This window comes from Daldinia childiae (genome assembly GCF_008694065.1).
Source record: "Daldinia childiae strain JS-1345 chromosome Unknown Scaffold3, whole genome shotgun sequence".
In the NCBI taxonomy this organism is placed as follows: domain Eukaryota; kingdom Fungi; phylum Ascomycota; class Sordariomycetes; order Xylariales; family Hypoxylaceae; genus Daldinia; species Daldinia childiae.
The window spans coordinates 2,687,894-2,706,935 of record NW_022984644.1 but is presented as its reverse complement, the minus strand read 5'-3'; the positions used below and the strand labels follow the sequence as shown (position 1 = coordinate 2,706,935).

Here is a 19,042-nt window from a genome sequence, read left to right as displayed (position 1 = left end):
AACTAGTATCGAGGTGAACTTGATCTATGAAACCCTTCTGTCTAATCAGTTCCCTATGATGACCCCCGCCTTCATTGGTTCCAAGATGTCGGATTGGAATAGCGAGAAGGGTGAGGAATATGACGGAGATGAATGTAAAGCGATGAAGGAAAACATGTTGTAGCATCATGTTGCAGCGAAGGGGTACAGGAGCTAGACGGTGTGGTTTCTATGTTTTGACATTTTTATTTATTCATTACACGCTCGGAGTTCTGGTCTGATTAGGGGTGTGGTATGCATTAGGTACATAGGTAGTTATACTAAGTAGCCGGGTTTAGGTACTCATTCAATTCTTGAAAGATGATCTGAAAATGATTGTTGCATTCATGTCAAGAATTCCTCAATATTGCCCACAATAGGATAGTAGTTGTTATAAATAGATAACTACGGACTAGCGATAGCGACAGCATTCTGTCTAGATTCAGGTACGCGTCTACATAGCTGCCCATTCTATACAGAAAGCCCTGGCTCGCGGAGCTTTGGGATTTTCGTCTATCCCCTCTTTCTTTTTCTGATGCTCATCCGTATCATCACCTACCACAGCCCCACCAATCAAATACCCCTTCTTGACATTCGTACCCAGTCGTCCGCCGGCCACGAGATCAAGGACGGCAATCTCTTCTTCCCAACCGTAACTGGCGGCCTGGAAGTGACTGTGGAAACGTAGGGGGTCACCAGGGTATACGTTGTAATCGCAGCCAAAACGTAAGCCGGGCATCATGTAGTAGCCGCGGTCCTGAAGATGGGCGTATAGCGGGTACGAGGGCGGGACGTTCACGGAGGCGGAGAAGGGAAAGAGTCCTTTAGGGGGGACGTGGGGAGGAGAAGGGGGGAGGATAAGGCTGCTTGTTGTGGGTGTTATTGCGAAGGCGGGGTGGTCTTCCGTTTGCGAGGGTTGGGAGTGAGAGACGCCACTTGGCGGTGGCGGAGAGGGAGGGCTGAAGAGACTGGTGCTGGTCTCGTCATCTGCTTCGAGACTTGCCTCATTTTCTGAAGTCTTTGGCTTTTCTTTCTCTTTCTTAGTAGTAGTAGTAGTAGTAGTTATTTTTGGCTTCGCACTCAGCTTGCTCTCCGCAGCCGCCATCTGGGCCTTCCTGCCCTCAGCTTTGACAGACTGCAGGTATCTTCTGCGCGCGTCGTCATCTAGAGTAACAAAGGACGCGGAATGGAACGCGGCGTCGTCTACGATGTATGCTACGTTCTTGTCGACGAGGACCTGGGCCTCCTCGGGCATCAGCTCGATAGGCAGGCCCATGAAGATGTTCTGCTGGGGATTCTGAGGAATCGTCCCGACGAACACGGAGCAGATGTTGTGGTTCTTGCGCAGGTGCATCACATCGTCTATGTCGAAAAGCAGATACCGCCCCGCGACTTTGGATATCCTCACAGGAGGCCAGCTTATGGTGGAAGAAGCCATCTGCACAGAGGGAATAAATATCTGTCTGCTTGAGAGTCAGCGTTGGTTACGGATCAAGCTTGTTATATGCAATGTAGAATAATTTGGGAGATCATATTTTTCCAGATAGAAGGTTGTCAACATTGTTATTTCAGTGGATTGACAGATTATTCATTGTTGTAATCATTTCGATAGCGTATTCTAAGAAAAGCGGAATTATCGACTTACCTGTTGTGGTTGTTGAAGATTGAAAAAACTAAAAGCCTTTTTCATTTTTTTTTTTTTTCATCGAGCTTGGAGAAGTCGACGAAAATTTGGAGAGATCTAAGTGGGGTTAATACAGTGTGTAATACCATATTTATATAATCGCACTGTAGTAGCTCAATTTAATCGCAGATATTCACCTTATGTAGACGTATAGAGGAATTTTTAGAAATCTATGCTTCCTTTGCTAGAATCTCCTTTCTTCTTTTCCTCTTCGTCCTCTCCAACAGGAGGCAAATAGAACGGTTTTATCACAAAACCTTTAGATCGACTCAAGCTAAACGATAGATCACCATGGGCAGCATGGCCCTCAGAAGAGCCCCCGCCTTTTTCGTGGAAAATCGGTAGACTATGGACTTTAAGAAGTCCCTGAGTCTGTTCTTCAGATTTAGAATCTGACTTCGAAGATGGGGGAGGAGCGTGAACAGCGCTGGACTGGAGCGGGATGAGTTCAAAGACACCATCGGATAATAACTCCATCCAACGTGTAAGTCCTGTAGTCCTAGGGTAAAGTGATAGCGGCAAAGTTATAATAGCTGTCAGTTTTCCTGAGTACTGTCTTAATAACGCTCTAAGCGCGTGTAAAAACTGCAAGACTTCTTCGGGTCGAGCAGACGAGCCAGCGTACCCCGTCGGGGATAAGAGACTTGGTACTATGACGCGATGGATCCAAGACGGCGGCGAATTTTCTAGTTTATGAGCTACGTTCTTGATGAACATCTTGAAAGGCGACGTTGACTCTCTTGTGCGGGAAGGTAGACCCGGTATGCTCATCGCGGGATGAAAGCCGATTTGACCCTTGACGTTGGTGGGACTCAGTCTTTTGGTAAGATCAAAAGAATGGCAGAAGATAGAAGTAGATTCAGTCGCAGAATTACTTCGCTTCTGAGCTGCATTTCTATCCCTCGGGGCTCCCCCAGACGATAAGCTTTCATATCTCCAAGCTATCTTCATCTTGTCATCTGACGGAGTCTCTGACTTGCTTGATGACTTCTTGTCCTCGGTCAAAAGCCCCGGGAGCTCATGGCGCCAACTTTCATGTAAGCCGAGGACGTGGATTTGATGACCCTGAAGCATACCCTCGGCGGCATAGTAACGGAGAAGTATGCCAGCAAAATCGGTAGTACCATGCTCCCCGATAAGAAGTGATGTGCCTAGGGGTAATCCAGCATGTCCAGCAAGTAAACTGTCTAGAGATGCGGTTCCAGTAGAGGTAGTCGGTCGACCATCAACAAGAGACGGTCGAACTCCGGGAATAGGTATATTTTCAGTCTTTGATGGGGTTGACTGAGATGAAATTGAGCTGCTAATCACAGCATTTCTTTTCCTGAAGGACATGGCCACGGCATTAGGTTCGTAAGATCCCCCGATTTTATGTATCAAGTTATTAAATCGAGGTAATGAGGAAAAATGGTGTATTTTATTGGTATATGCATTTGGGCTTCGATTCGAGAAAAATAAGCTGGGCAGCTTATCTCCAATTTCGGTTGGGTTAGGAAGTATTTTCTAAGCTTTTTTCGGTGAATAGGTACCTTATGTAGGTACATATCCCATAGTTTCGTAGGTCACAAAAAGTGTTACTACGTCACACGCCCTCTAAGTCCTTAGTTACTAATAATCCCTTAAAAAGATTTAGGTACCTGTTTTTAACTCTTAACAGAGCCGCAAAGGTCCCCTGTAAATACAAGGCTTCACCGCTTTCAGTAGGCACCCCGCAATCAACGGCGGAATTCCATTTAGAGCTTCCATTGGGAAAAAGAAAAAAAAAGCGACTGTGCCAAAAACTCGATACTTCCGCATATCTTAATATCCAACTTTCTTCCCACCTCCTAACCCGATACGCCGCCACATTCATTCTACAACTCCATCTAGAAACCAATTGCCCAATTGCCCAAATCAAACCAAGCCAGGCCAAAAATAAAACTTCCCTCAAAATGTCGAACCTCGCAGCGGGCGACGCGCAACTCTTCGAAGACACCTTCACGGTGACGACCTACGATCAATCCAAATATGACCGCGTGGCACGTATCGGTGGCACGTCCACCGACAACCTGACAACGATGCAGCTTGACATCAACATCGAGTTGTTCCCCCTTCGCGTCGGCAGTAACATCGAGGTTGTACTGGCTACTAGCCTGTCACTCGACGGTACCAAAGACGAGGAAGAAGAGAAAGGATGGCGCCACGTTCGCAACGAGTCTTCCCTTGCGGATATGTATGACTACGTGTGCCACGGCAAGATCTACAAGTTTGAGGATGGTGTTGATGGTCAGACTATGTATGCGACTTCTCTTACCTCAGCATTCTCGTTTCTTCTTCCCTTCGTTATCCCGTTTTAATCTTCATATTTTCTGCTTATCCCAGGCAGTACTAACATAGTTATAGTCGCGCGTACATCTCATTTGGCGGGTTATTAATGATGCTGGAGGGACCCTATAAGAAGTTAACGCCGTTGCGTGTCGACAACACCTACCTCCTAGTTAAGAAATAATCTACTATCGCACGGCACTCTTTACTCGCCCATTGGCGAGACCACGACTGATTCACGAGTTAATGGGAGTTTTAATCTGAAGACCAAAGTGTAGAGAGGATGGTTATTGCATATTACAGCTACGCTTGAGATACCAATGAACGCTTATTGCGGCCAAATCATGAACTAGAGCTACTCTACTAGTAAGTCGTGGCCAACGACACGTTGGTTCGCTAGTGGGATATTCAAAAGGGAAAGGCAACTGGGAGCACTGTTATGTGGTCGATGGACCAACTTGATGGGGGCCTGGGAAAGGTAGTTTGCGATGTAACCGGCTCACTATCTCGTCATAGTTGGGTTCGTTCTCTGGTGTCAGGATCTTGTGGCGGATGAAGAAATCGACTAGGATGAGAGCACAGTTAGGCTTGAACTCCCCTTGAGCAAGTTTCTCTTGCACCTCTTCGACTGTCCACAAGTAAAAGCCTGCCACCTCGCCATCCTTGGGTGTAGGGACAAAATCTGCAGGTAGCTCGATATCGTAGACCCACTGGGTCTCGGGATAAATCTGACCAGCCTCACCGCCTGCTCGTTCGTCTGTAATGTAGATGTACGTGACCATGCCGGTAAATTTGGCTCGCTCGTGCATGAGCGTTTCGGGCAGATCGGCTTCCTCGTCCGCTTCTCGAATTATACATTCGAAGGGATCTTCCCCAGTCATAAGACCACCCGCGACAGAGTTGTCCAGCATGCTAGGATACGTAGACTTGTTAGCTGCCCGTTGAGCCACTAATATCTTCATGCCGTGGCTCGCTGTGTCGTCCTTGACGAAGGCTGTCATATGCACCCCGTAACGCATGATTCCTAGCAGGCCTGTTCCACTGCGCTCAGCGCTGTATAGGACCTCGTCATTGCTGCCATAAACTGGCCACAGTTCGTTCCGCCAGCCCCTTAATATATCATATGTACGATTTTCCCGCCAATACTGCATTAAGCGAGCCACAAGCGCAGTTCTTTCGGCTTCCGTCGGCAGCTCGAAAGCACGCACCGTGCGTTTGGCCTCATCCACAGTTACGGGACCGCGGATTTCTTCCGGTGTGGCGAGGAGCTGTGTAACAACGGAATCAAGCATATAGCCAAGAGGCTGCCCATCCTTCCAAACCAGAGTGTATAGAGTGTCAGTAAGAGCCTTGTATGCTTCAGGCTCCTTTTCTAGGTAAGGGAAGCTGCGTACGCCCTCGCAAATTGTTTAGTTCTAGTCTACCGCTCTTTTTATAAGAGAGGCTTTTAACTTACGCATCAGCCTCCTTCATGATATCGAGGTTACTCATTAAACACGGCATCTCGGCTAATACGTTCGGAATGAGTCGAGAGCCCCTTAACTTTCTCAGTGTCTGATGTATACTTGATACGGATGAAGCAGAGCTGTAAGCCCTATGGGAAATAAGCGAACGTTTTGTCGTTAAGATAGAGTTGACCCAAATATCAAAATCCCCAGGTTTGTAGATATTGTTGTGAAGTTGTAGTGGGAAATGTATTATTGTTCTGTTCTGCTGGAAAAGATAGCAATAATTCGTTCTAGGTCCTTTTATAAGAGGTTCAAGTCGTAGATGATATCCAAAAAAAATTTGCTGTAAATTTGCTTGGTGCCTGGTGTCTCAAAAGACTATTATAGGTAGGTAACCTTAGACATGTTGACATGTCTTTAAAGATTTTGATATTGGACTAAATGAGTTTGAGATCCAATAGCGTTGTCTCTTTTGTGGAAGTACCTACTTCACTATCTGCATGTTCCTACCTCCTCACATGGAGACAAGAGGTAACAACTTCTTCTACATATGTATGTTACAGGTCTCAGGCTGCAGGTGCATTCTAGATTAGGTACATTAGGAGGTACCTATATGTAAGCTGTGTACCTAAGGTAGGTACATGTATGTACCGGATGCGGATGCAATATATACCTAGATACTATGCGCATTTTGCATAAGTCTTAGCGCACATCTCTGCCCCTCCACCCCCCCGATACCATGACGTTGAAATTTGGTAGGTAGGTACCAAAGTAACTCTTTGAAGCTTCCACTACAAGCATCTGATCGCATCTCGAATTCTTCTTCTACCTTCGTTTCCTCATGTTACAAGCGATTTCACCGCGAGGTGGTTGAACCCTCCTAGGGTCCCGGATCAAAGACGTAACGGAACATATTTCCTAAGCCACTCTGAGGCAACAATTAATATCCGTTTAGCTGTAAACAATCGTTTAGAGATCGAAAATACAATGGCGCAACAGCCAAACCAACCGCTCTTTGGCATCGTCCCAGCCGGACAGCCACTTATCACCGTACCCTCCTCCCAACCTAGCGCCACATCCTTCTTATACGCGATCCCACACCCCGCGCCCTCCCCCGCTAACCCCACCCCGAAACCCTTCGCCCACCTCGCCGTCTTCCTGCTCCCCGGCGTTGCCCTCCCCGACGGCACTGCCGCCGCTATCTACGTCGCGCTGAATCCAACCGCCCTAGCTAGCGGACAAGAGGAGCCTAACTTCAAGTTCCTGGGGGGCGTGGGACCCGGCAAGGAGAGCGCCGTGTTCAAGCTCTCTCCACCTTCATCTTCTTCTTCCTCCTATAACCCCGAGGGCGTGATAATCGGGATCGGCGTAGAGGACGCATCATCTGTAGCCGAGCGTATCCAGCAGTTACACGCGACGGACTCTAGCAGCGGACACACGACGCTACAACAGCAGCAGCAGCAGCCGTCGACGCAGATCTTAGCACAACGCATAATACAAAACGCATTCAACTTCTTGGCCGGGTTCAGCGGGAAGGTGGGCACCGAAGGCGTCGAGGTCGTGCCTCTAAAGGCCTTCCAAGAGTGGTGGCGCAAGTTTGAGAATAAGGTCCGGAACGACCCTACGTTTCTCGAAAGGGAGCAGGATTAACGGCACCTGTTATCTAGAGGGTCCTGAGGGGGCAAGTACTCCTCAAAGTAGAGATTTAGGCATTAGGTATATTGTATAGGACGAGAAACAGCGGAGACGGGGAGGGGGGAGAAAAGGATAGCGGACTTCTACCCCTGTTGGCTGTTAGGTATAATATTCGTCTCCTGTGAGGAGCAGGCCAGTCTAAGAGGTCGGATATAGAAGGTTGGATAGATTCCTCGATGGAGAAGGACGACGCCACGGCCACTTCTGAGTTATAGTCGAGCAATATTGGAATAGATAAAAGCTACTGCATGTCTAAATAGGGATATCTAAAGTTTCGTAGGCTTTCAATTTACTACACATAAATTTCATACCAGGGAGCACTTCACTAGTCAAGCAAGACCAACTGCATAATATATATCAATTGCGTAACTACGCGTGACCACTAGTACAGCTGGCCGTGTATGAACATTCGATAACTACCTCCCCGTATGCAACAACAACAAACGTGCCGAGCTATGAAGGTATCTACTAAGAATCCAATATGCTTTTACTCGTCAACCCATATATCGAGGCCCGTCTCAGGCATAATACATAAAATCCGTCACTACCGGAACTCCTTTCCCATGTAACCCTCTCCAGGGGAACTCCGAACCTGTAGCCCTACAAGGAGTGTGCCGCCTGGACAATACAAGGTGATTGCCCAATAAGGATAAGAATAGAATATACAGTTTATTAATCCTCCGTCAAGGGGCTCATTAAGGGGCTCTTAAGCCTCGTGGGACTGCCCGCTCGACTCCTCCGTCCAGCTGTTAACATTTGTGGAAACAGTCTCTCGCGACTTTCTGTTCTTACTACCAACCCGGACCGATCAAGCGCACTTCCAGGATGTGAGTGCTTTTTGATGTCGTCAAAAGATTCGACATTTAGTTTCGGGGTAGCCAGGCCTGACGATCGACCGACCCTTGATGCCCCCCCGCTACTATCGGAATTATCGCCTTCATCCGACGAAGCTTCGCCTAGTTCGAACTGGTTGGCGTCACCTTCTTCCAGAACCCTTTCATAGTTATATGATCCACGACCAAATAGTTTGTGTGAGATAGCCGAGAGACCGAGGCTAAGCTTTCGAGGGCTGCCCGGGCGGCGTCGGCGGCGTAGTACCTTGTTAACTTTACCATAAAGCCGCATCCGCCTATCTCGCTTTCGAAGTAGAAAAGCGATAAATAAGAAGATCAGTAGGAAGAAGAAGAGCCCAGATGTCGACTTTGATTTCGCATGGTCTATCAGATCTTCCGCCGTATCGCCCCAATCATCCTCATCATCGATTGCCGAGGACACATTAAAACTGGATCCAGCGTATTGGAAGTCTGAAGGGATACCTTTTACGTTGCTCCCGAATCCCACAGGGTGACGATAGTTGTCCTTGGGTGGAATTTGGCCGGCCGCGTAGAGCACCATCTTTCCTAGCGTCCAGCTGATCTCGATGTTGTTAACTTCGTCAGCGGCTTGGAAGGGGTGTAAAAATCCCTTCTCCTTAGCAGCCTCTCCGATTCCTTTCGTGACGTTAATCCCTGGAGTTGGTGTATTTTCTATGCCATATCTCGGTATGCCGATACCCTCGTGCAATACACTGATAAGCCAGGATGCCTTGAAGCAGGCTTCTTGGGCTTCCTTTCCGTGATCTTTCTTTCGCGCTTCGATATTCGACTCGATTTCTTCCCAACGCTGACTGCAAAATTCCAATACCTTCTTCTCATATGTATTGAAATCGTAGGCCGTATCATCGTCTTTACTTCCGAATACGCCGTGTGTGGTATGCCAGTATTCAGAAACTCCAACGAAGTGGTTGACATCGAAATCAATGGGCGGGACGTGTTGGCCGTTAAATAAGCATGGCTTGTCTTCGCATGGCATGTCTTTACCCAATAGCGGCTTCGTTCTCCGCAAACACTCATCGAATCCACCTGTACCAACTAATTCCAGCTCTTTTGAATTCCCCCTGATGACCTCACCCTTTTCGTTGGTTCGCAATCCTCTTGGTAGACAAGGGTCAGGTACCTCGTGCTCCCCATCGATTAAAAATTCGTCGACCAAGGCTTTGACGTAGCGCTGGCGCGCCTGGTTGACTCCAAAGCCAAGCCATGTTGATGTAAACACCTTGTATTCCTTGGGCTCGCCATTTAAGCTTCGCATTCGCAGCAACTTAAGATCGTTCCCGTGATCTTCGGCTACAGTGGCATTGGGCGCAAAAGCAATCTGCGCCGAAGCGCCACCCATGTCTAGGAAACCATAAGTATGGTGATTCTTTCCATGAGCATGCCCATCAGGATCGTCGAAACCTCCCAGAAGATAATTGGCCGCTATCCATCCATATAGACCTTCAGTCTCGCCGGGAATGACCTGAATGTGCGTATCGCAGTCGGGAAGAGAGAATCGCGTGTTGGCGCGGAAATACGAGCAAGTCTCGGTTATGACCGCTCTTTGTTGAGTAGGAGGTAATAATCGCATGCCAGCGGTGGCCATGAGGAATATCGGGGTATCAGCATGTTTATCGACGGGGATAACGTCCAGTGCCCGTTCGACTAGGTCTTGCAGGTGATCAGGTCCGACGTCTTCTGGATGGTCGCCAAAGGTTGAGATTCCTGGTCTAATCTTTTTTGTCCATTTATCTTTGGTTACGATATTCGGCAAACTATGTAATTCTTGATAGGATGCTTCCCTGAGTGCTTTTGCAGGATCTAGCCACCGATATATATGTAAACGCGTTCCAGAGGAACCGGCGTCCAGAATGATACCCCATCTCCCTAATTTGTAGCAACTGTCGTCAGCAATGTTGCGATATGGACCTCGTGACGGTTTAGAGGGGAGGCTTACATCTCTTCCCCATGACGGTGGAACTGAGGGAAGCAAAAAGGTAGGCTCAAGACAAAATGAGGGTAGATGCGCGCGATTGGTTGCGATGTTTGTTGTCTTGTTAGAAGTTATAAAGTGTTAATATCGCAGCATGTCCTTAATATGCCTCGCTACGTGTGCGACAAAGAGCACGAGGCTAATGATATGATTATAGTGTGGCGTGAGATGGATGACTGGTTTCAAGGTTCGTTTCAATTACGCGTTCTGGATTCTGGGTCAAAAAGTATAGGAGGTAAAAGTAGCTGATTAGGTTAAGGGGGTGCGGGCTCAGCAAGATGCGATGCGATCGATACAGGATACAGGATACAGGATACAGGGTTTATGATAAGTAGTGATAGTGAAAGAAGAGAAATGAGGAATAGTTTCGGGTAGGTAACGAGTGATAATAAGACGCTACCTAGGTAGCTCCAATAGATAATAGATAATGGATAGGTAAATCAATTTGTTTGAACGAAAGGCAACCTTTAGATAAGGTGTATTAGACTTGGATGACAGATTGTGCAACATCTCTGGGACAACCCATGGAAAAGAAGGTTTCTTAACAATCTTAACAATCTTAACAATACTACATATGTAAAGCCTGCAGCAGCCAAGGAGCCCAGAAACGGAGGCGAGATACTGGGGCATAGGCTGGAACTAAATGTTGGTTCGATTTCTTTTTTTGGATTGGGAAGTGGAACTGCTTACGCCAGTGGACCAATCAAAATGCTTTATCATAATCGTAATCAGTGTTACTACGATGTGTGGTGACTACGAAGTATCTTGCAAGTACCATCTGCAGTTATTATGCGGAGTCCACCGAGACTTCCTCCAATCTAATCCATCAAACCCAGCAATGATTCTAACACGTGCTGAATACATACATGGGTACATATGCACGAAAGAAGCATTAACTCGAACTCAACCTTATCAAACATTGCACGACATAGGTATATATTAGTTATGTATTTCGTTGACCGAGTAATCTCGTCCATAACAATGCAAGTTATGTCATTTATTCACCGCATTTAATCTTGCATAAGCTAATAAGCTTTATGTGTGATATCCCTTGGTATTGGTAACGCATCTTACTGCATCTTAGTCAAAAACTGTCTTATATATCCCATGGTATAGGTACCTATGTATAGCCATTATTATTTACCATGACTACATCATCTTGCCACATTTGTAAAAATAGAATAATTAACGTACTTCGTATAGTTACTGTAAATGATACAAACCAAGTTGAATACGAACAGAACAGCCCAGACAGTTCCCCAAACATGTCGAATTCCAGTCCGTGATGATGTTCGCAGCCAAGAACCGGTCCGAATATTTAAGTCCTTACAGATAAGATACATTAGTGATACTTAATAGGTACCCGCTAAGAAATTCGTAACATCATGTACATTATGTAGCTAGCACGGCACCATCCCGTTAGCAATGTACCTGCTATCTGCAATAAAAGACCTTCGTCGCAAGTCATAAGTCGCGTTTGACCTGTGAAAGACCAAGAATGAATGGGGGGCCGGCCCGCCCTACGTAACCTTTAAGTTGCTGCGTAAATATTCATGCAACCCCGTATCCCCGTATCCCCATATCTTTCTCTCTTGACCAAAAGTTACAGCAAATTCCATATGTATTTAACTAGGTAACTACAATATCCATCCACAAGTCGTTCAAGACAAGACGTCTATAATTGACGTAACTGTTCCCTCATTTCCCCTCCAATGATCTTATCCTTTCCTCCCCGCTGCCGATCGCGAAACTGACCGAGCTCGTTTCATTCACTTACTTGATAGTGGTGTCCCTGCCTCCGGATCTACTCCTGCTAGTCCCGGCAATGATCTTCTAGATACGGGTCTGGTATGCGGTCACTGCACGTATCCGGACTACAACGTCTCGCATATCGTACGGACTACCGTCTCAGATAAAAGACCACCTACCCTTGATAGGTCTGACAGGCAAAAGCCCTCGCCCACACGTCCGCGGTTGGTTCAATATTGCTGCAACATCTAATAGTTAATACCTGCAGTGACTGCAGTATGCACGCATCAACATTTAGCTGATAGGGGCGCTGTAGTTACTTGGTACTACCAAATATTGAATTGAGCCATTTCAGCCATTGGTTAATATGTAACGTCGAAGAAGCTCGGCCGTAGCTATGTATTTTGCGATACTCTATGGGGTATTGCGACAACCCAACAACTTTATTCTAATTAATGATTAATAATTAATAATTAATGAGGTGGTTTAGAATGCCTACTAAAGTGTAGGTTGTAGTACACTACCTTTAGGTAGCAAAGTACGCAAGTTTAATCACATCTCAATAAAGCCACGCGTTATAAAGTAGGAGAACCTCTAGCCCCAGAGCTTTAGCTTATCTATAAACAAGCTTCATTAATTGAAAGTTACCCAAGTAAATTCAGATGAGTCTAGACATACCTTTCTTTGGGAGATTACCACAAAGACGGTTACAATATTGTATATCAGCATTGGATAGTTATAGCTACGATTCCTAATATGAGGTACTCAGCAAGTTACATAATTATATATAAGTCCTGAACCGATGAATACGATAAGCCATTCAACACACTAAGGCTCAACCGGTGAATATTTATAAGCGCTCTATAATATATATATATATTTTTAGGGAGGATTGCTCTATTAGTATTATAATAAGTTCAAATGGGTAATATCGTAACTATCAAGAATTGCCGGTTAGAACTAAACAAATGAGCTCGCCGCCTCCACAGATCGCCAACTCCTTCGGGATATTTATCTATATCTATTATACTAGTAAGGAATACCATTGGTCATGAGCTGGAATTGGTCGTACACCATGGTACTGTAACTGCCCGCACTTCTCCTGACCAGGTCCCTCACGAAGTCGGCCGCCTCGCGTTCGGTACGCTCCAGTACGAACCGTTCTTTGAAGAATTTGACACTCTCCGGCTTGAAACATGGCAGCCCGCTGTCCATCATGAGTAAGACGATCTGGCTCAGCTTCTCTGCATGCGGACGACACGCCAAGAAAGCTTTCACGCACAGCTCCTCGAACCACTTAAAGGACTGGTGATCTGTACCGCCTCCCATCACAGCCAGCATTTCACCTGTGAGCTTGAAGGGCGCACGCTCAAACCGCACACCACCAGGAGCGATATCAAAACAAAACCCGAAGTCGATGTGCAAGATATGGCCAGCGTCGTCGATCATGATATTACCATTGTGGCGATCCTTGAACTGCAGGAGGAAGGATATTATGCTGTAAGCAGCCATGCTCTTTACGAAATTGTTACGCGCATGCTGGAAGCGGAGCGAATCTTCGTTGCCGTATTTGCTGATGAAATAATCGTATAGTCCATTGACGGCTTCTCGGCCCAGCATATCTCGGGAAATTGAGTTTGGCAAGACGTCGATAACACCACAACCTGGAGCAGTAGCAGTTACACGGTAAGGGAAAACATAAACATCGAGCCCGACGCTATGGAAGATACCGCGGAACGCCGCAATCATCTGTAAGGCCAACACATCTTGTCGACAGTCATCACCAACCTTGAAGATAGCGCTCTGCCAGACCTCGATTGTGGTCTCAGCTGGGGGTTGGCCCGTCTTGCTCATCTCTTGAGCAACTTCTTCTGTTTCCTCCACGCCGCCTTTCGCTTTTTGGATGCGGAATGTAGCCATGAATGGTGCCTTTGCGTGTGATTGGAGCGGTTTGCCAGATTTACGGTCAATGCCGATGACAACGCCATCAGGGTTACTGGGCAAGTAAACACCAACATCAACTTTAATCTTTCGAAGCTCTTCTTCGATCTTTTGCTTCTTCTCCGGCTTGTCACGCTTAATTAGAGGCTTAAGCTTGCCAGATATACTGGTGACCTCGTCAAAGAACGTAAATTCTCTCTCGTAAAAATTTCGATCCTCGTCAGAAAAGCTGTTGACCATCTTTTCCATCACCTTATCTAGAGCAGGCTTTATGGCATCGGGCTAGTAGTATGTTAGTATAAGGCTGCCGGATTTTAGGGTAGCAAAACTTACAATCATAGCGTCATCGTCTTTATAAGAGTTTGCCTTCATATTCCAGATAATCTGATGTGCGAACAGTTGAGAGAACTGGGCTGTTTCAATAATGTAACGCTCCACGTAACCAAGAGCATCAAATCGAAGACCTTGTACAATTTGCGGTACATAGAAAAATGTAACATCGACTGAGTGATGTTCCAAGGCTCTCATGGCATACTGGATCAGAAACGGATGGTTTCGATAGGAAGGCAAGAAATAAGTAACAGCGGTTACCGGGTTTACAGGAGCCCAGAAGAGTAAATACTACACAGGTTAGTGGGTTATTATACGAAAGGCGGGAAGGTCATATGGTTCATACCTTAAGCTGGAACCCAACATCAGATGGCAGTTCACCTCCCAATAAGATGGGGAGAGCCTCGGGCTCTGAGATAGCCTTAGCCGGGAAGTTTAACAACAGCCAGCGAACCTCATTATGCACGGCTGGAATCGAAAATCGGTTGACTAGCTCTATCGCTAGAGAAGGATGTTCGGTCCATGCTAAGCGAACAAGTGGTTTGAGTGTAGACTTGCGAATTAGCTTTCTATGCCTCATTAATTTAAATGGCCATAAACCTACTTCGAGTGCCGTCCCAGTACGGTGCGTTAGATGTGGCCGTTGGTGATTTTCGCCAAGTGGGTGAACCCAAACATTTAATCTGGTCTGTTCACTCTCAAGTAGAACTTGAAATAACGTCTCTTTTTGGGTTAGAGCCTTAAAGTTCCCAACGGCCTGAGCCCCGACGTAGGAGACTGTCTTGAGAGCACTCAAAACATCAGTTATCAAGCGGACTTCGGTCTTTAGCTGAAGAATATTACTGCCAAAGGACCATTTTGGTGCGAACTTAAACCAACTCAACCCCGCAGATAGGATTTTGTCTTTGAGTCGCCATTGAACCAACGGACGGACAGCAGTGCTCACTCTTAGCACTCTTAAGCTAAAAAGAACAATTCTTAGGCGAATCTCTCTGGCCATTGGGTGAGAGACAGAATTTTTCAGAGCATCGAGTGTCGAGTCAAGCATACGGATAAAGATTCTGTGCATATCCGGGCTACCTAATCGGGTAGCATTGAAGTGACTGCTAAAAAATTGTATCAGGCGAGTATGCGGAGCAAGCATACTATGTACCTGCTGCCGGCGCCTCGCAAGGCCTTCGTTATCGCTTGGAGCGAATTCCTCCTTAAGAAAGAATGGATCTGGGTGCCTGATAAGGTTAGTATTGGTACGCATCGTCTCGGGGCCCATCTTACATCAGAGTAGGGTTGAACAGCCCAAGTTTATTGTGAATGGCGATTTCCCATTGCTGCGCGATCTCGGCAAGTATTCGAGACTCCATCCTAGGATTCTCGTTTATGACGCCCAGCCAGAGAGATACGCCAAAGTTGATGGACTCTTTAGTAAAGATTTTGAAGGGAATGCTAACAAGGTAATGTGTAATGGCACTCTCATCCCCCCCACTGCGGCAGAGTAGAGCTGCTGCTCGTCGGAGGATATCTCTCACATCGTGGAGAGGTGTGACCTTCTTGCCGGTAAGACGTGATCCCACGTGAGCCAACGCCGTAACAGCGTCGGCGCGATCTGATGGGGCAGATCTAATGAACGAATCTCGTCGCGTCATGGGCATGGCACTTATTAAATCTTTGCCATGGCTGGGTAGTGCTTCGCCATATCTGTATTCTTGACGGGTTGTGTATTGAGCAACGAAATGAGATGCCGTGTTTATTGCGGTCTGACCAACAGGATCCAGAGAAGTTAATCTCTGATCCGTTGCTGGAATTGAGGAGCCCATTTCCACTGCAAATGACCGGCCAAGCGACATATGCCCATACGCTCCCTCGTCTTCGAACTCGGACAAATAGGTCTGAAGCAAGCCTTTCACATCGGAAGGAGCTAGGTTGACTGCCATTGAGACCCACGATTTAGCTCTCATGTAGAGATTATTAAGCGTGGCTTTTCTGAAAGTATAGTCATCAGAAAGTTCGACAGTAACGTTTCCCAGGCGAGATGTAAATACCGACCGCGGATCATACATTTCTGTCTCGGCTTCGAGGCAACTTATCCACATAAGAGACAACAGCTCGAGGAGAGCAAACAACGACGATTTTTGACACAGAGACGATGGAATCTCACGAACGAACTTGTCCGCACAATAGAATGCAGCTTGCTGAACACGTTGAATACGATGACAACACCCACAGAAAATTGCTGCGAGTTGGGAGGCCGCATAGAGAGCCGAAAAGGTTGGCAGCTTTGCTTCCAGAGTCTTCATCAAATACTTCTCCATCACGACGGCCGTGATACCTTCCATAACACCGCGTACATCTTCATTACGCATGCTAGGTTCCAAGAAGTATGAGAGTGTCTTGGTACAATCGCCAGAATCAGCCCTCAAGCTCTCAACCAAATACGCGGCATGCAAGAACATAACCTTCCTGTAACTCAGGCTTTTTATCTGTGTGATTCTTGAGGGCACAAGCTCTGTAAGTTGCCTCTTTTGTTTTGCCTCCCGATCTGAAGTGTTAGCTCGACGAAGGACAGTGTTAAGCTCGATGTCACTCTCAACCTGTTCCCCTCGTTGTTCGGCCACTAGAGGTGGTGAGTGTATGGCCATGATGCGCAATTCATTAATATACTCCTTGCCCCTCTCTGTCAGAGATGTAAAGCCATGTACCACAATATTGAACCAGACATCTCGAATCAGAGAGTGTCTATCATCATCTTGGCCGGGAAGCTCGGTGGTGAATTCATGCCTCGACATTAGTATTGCAAGAGGTTGGAGAAGTTGAGCAATTTCGCGGGCTGCGAACTCGACGTCAGATTCCTTCATATGCTGGGACTGATGTATATCTCCCTTAGAGATCAATTCCTCTAGTATATGGTCCCAGTAGATATCATATAGCGGAGAATCATGCTTCACATTTTCCGATATGTGATTTCGAGCTTTCCTAACCTGTAGACATTCGTTAGCGGCTTAGTATAAACCCATATAATTGTAAGTCTTACAGCATCAAGGATAATAGCGTTATCTTCAGCAGACGCATTATGGCAGAGCTTAGAATATAATCTAAGAAGAGATCTGAACTCCAGCTGTCCTCCATTTAGAGACAAGATACTTGCTCCAGTAACGATGTGACAGTCGACCGACTGGTTGACCTTAGTTAACTTTTGCAAGAGCATCGCCTGTGCGAGAGCTGTGATCTTTTCATCATCGCACATCTCTGCAATGCTGCATATCGCTTGGACGATATTCGCGTATACTAATGTAGTATCTTCGTCCCCATGAATTTGGAGCGATATATCACTACCCGTAGATTGTCTACCTTGGTACACGCTTGACAACCCACCGAGATCGCCAGCAGACCCATTTGGAACATTATGATCCGTATCTGGGCTTAGCACATTTCCAAGGGTGTATAGCGTGGTAATAACCGCATCTTGGGACAGCAGACGTAAAGTAAACGCCAAGCATTTCGATGCAGTAGCAACGATACTGCTAGAGGGCGTAGTCCGCACGATGAAACGCGGCAGTAGTCGAACCACAGTAGGAGCAAAGTTCGGCGAGATTTTGGAAAGTATAGCCATCGAACGAAACACGGTCGATGCCAACATCTCGTCTGCCATTTGCATTGGATTATCCAAAGATTCCTGTAGCCAACCCATGAGAAGCTCAGAGTCCGCCGCATCCTCATGTAATATAGAACAGTTCAAATAACTAATGATTGCGGCGGCTCTGACGGCACAAGCTAATCTCTGCTGGGCGGATGAACCGAGCTCAATGAAATCAGCACTATCTTCAAGGCGGTCCATCTCCTCCTGCGCGATGCTCGCATATAGCTCAATTGATTGAAAATCGGGATCTGGACTACTTGCAGAGCCTAGCTTTGACATGCCATCCTTAGACATAAATAAATCGAGGATATGAAAGGTTCTGAGGAGCTTGACATCCGCGATTAGAAGCGAAGTAGCAGAGACTAAGAGCCACATGAAGCTCCTCTGAAGTAGCATAGAACCTAAAGGTCGTCCCTGATTGGCGTAATGCCGGAGTATTCTCTTCCAGTCCTTAGCGTTACGCTCCGATATATGGGCATTCCGAATAGTAGAAAATGCAGCATCGACAGCAGTTAAGAAAGATTCGGAGAGTAGATTGCTAATCTTCCTAATGAGAGCCAATCTTCCACCACTCCTCCAGAAATTAGCTTGAGCAGAAGCAGCATCAAGAAACCCTAGCAAAGAAATAGCTACAGTTGCAATATGGATAGCATCATCTAAGTTCGGTTGAGCATCTCCGTTTATTTTCAGTGGAACTGTGCCCTTTACAGTTGTGGCCATTGCAGCCAGGAGAGCCCAAATATTGTCAGACACGGTCTCGTGTAAATCATCGTAGTTGTTCCCTAGTGAGAGTAGAGCGGCGGTGACGTGTGAAGTTAAGGCTTCGATAGGGGACGGTTCGATCTTGCTAAAAGCAGGCGATGGAAGAAAAGTCTGGGAGTGTGCCTCGAGGATATAGGGTATTAATTGGCTAGCTAGCTTCTGAGCACTTTGGCTGCTCTGGACCATCGGTGCGGCTTTGCAGAGGGAAACGAGTACTTCAAATTCACGTATAGTCTTAAGATATTCAGTTAGCTACTATGACAACCATTTGTCTCTTCATATTCCGAGGTACTTTACCATGGGAACACGAGCCAACGAGGACGGGTAACCCCTAGCTGAGCCATTGGCGCCTTCTTTTCCCTTCCCACGGATGTTTGTAGCCCTACATAGTCGATCGAGGTCGGATTTGTCAAAAGAGGTGGTGGAACTCGTGGCCGAAAGTACAGCAATCTTCTGCAGGGCCTGCTGGCGGATATTGCGTGCCATTTTCGAGGACGATATTATCTAAAAAGGAAAATAACGCGGACCATTACAGTCGATTCTGAACGAGAGTGTGATACAGATGAAATGTTTACACAAAACTACAAAAAGACCAACGTTTGAGCAAAAAGGAGTGATTGTCGCAAAAGC

General features: G+C 46.6%; 7 protein-coding genes across 7 annotated transcripts; 2 read left to right on the top strand and 5 right to left on the bottom strand.

Annotated features, from left to right (window-relative positions):
- Positions 1–472: 472 nt before the first annotated feature.
- On the bottom strand, positions 473–1,456 carry GL218_03450 (putative tRNA-splicing endonuclease subunit tsp-4; the record flags this gene model as incomplete). Its single annotated transcript, XM_033580012.1, has 1 exon — positions 473–1,456. One exon carries the CDS (start codon positions 1,454–1,456, stop codon positions 473–475), a length of 984 nt encoding a protein of 327 aa, XP_033436810.1.
- A 408-nt stretch (positions 1,457–1,864) lies between these two features.
- Positions 1,865–3,037, bottom strand: GL218_03449 (Elongator complex protein 4; the record flags this gene model as incomplete). The annotated part of the gene is made up of 1 exon (XM_033580011.1): positions 1,865–3,037. The coding sequence occupies one exon, from the start codon at positions 3,035–3,037 to the stop codon at positions 1,865–1,867; it is 1,173 nt and encodes a 390-aa protein (XP_033436928.1).
- Positions 3,038–3,633: 596 nt separating this feature from the next.
- GL218_03448 (DNA-directed RNA polymerases I, II, and III subunit RPABC3) lies at positions 3,634–4,190 on the top strand (the record flags this gene model as incomplete). Its single annotated transcript, XM_033580010.1, has 2 exons — positions 3,634–3,977; positions 4,085–4,190. The coding sequence occupies 2 exons, from the start codon at positions 3,634–3,636 to the stop codon at positions 4,188–4,190; spliced, it is 450 nt and encodes a 149-aa protein (XP_033436929.1).
- Positions 4,191–4,443: 253 nt separating this feature from the next.
- Positions 4,444–5,509, bottom strand: GL218_03447 (uncharacterized protein; the record flags this gene model as incomplete). The annotated part of the gene is made up of 2 exons (XM_033580009.1): positions 4,444–5,392; positions 5,463–5,509. 2 exons carry the CDS (start codon positions 5,507–5,509, stop codon positions 4,444–4,446), a joined length of 996 nt encoding a protein of 331 aa, XP_033437500.1.
- Positions 5,510–6,441: 932 nt separating this feature from the next.
- GL218_03446 (Protein OPI10) lies at positions 6,442–7,104 on the top strand (the record flags this gene model as incomplete). Its single annotated transcript, XM_033580008.1, has 1 exon — positions 6,442–7,104. The coding sequence occupies one exon, from the start codon at positions 6,442–6,444 to the stop codon at positions 7,102–7,104; it is 663 nt and encodes a 220-aa protein (XP_033436659.1).
- A 717-nt stretch (positions 7,105–7,821) lies between these two features.
- GL218_03445 (Golgi apyrase) lies at positions 7,822–9,973 on the bottom strand (the record flags this gene model as incomplete). Its single annotated transcript, XM_033580007.1, has 2 exons — positions 7,822–9,890; positions 9,961–9,973. 2 exons carry the CDS (start codon positions 9,971–9,973, stop codon positions 7,822–7,824), a joined length of 2,082 nt encoding a protein of 693 aa, XP_033436658.1.
- Positions 9,974–12,774: 2,801 nt separating this feature from the next.
- GL218_03444 (Phosphatidylinositol 4-kinase STT4) lies at positions 12,775–18,898 on the bottom strand (the record flags this gene model as incomplete). Its single annotated transcript, XM_033580006.1, has 7 exons — positions 12,775–13,968; positions 14,020–14,307; positions 14,363–14,569; positions 14,621–15,245; positions 15,292–16,991; positions 17,045–18,646; positions 18,710–18,898. The coding sequence occupies 7 exons, from the start codon at positions 18,896–18,898 to the stop codon at positions 12,775–12,777; spliced, it is 5,805 nt and encodes a 1,934-aa protein (XP_033437489.1).
- Positions 18,899–19,042: the final 144 nt, after the last annotated feature.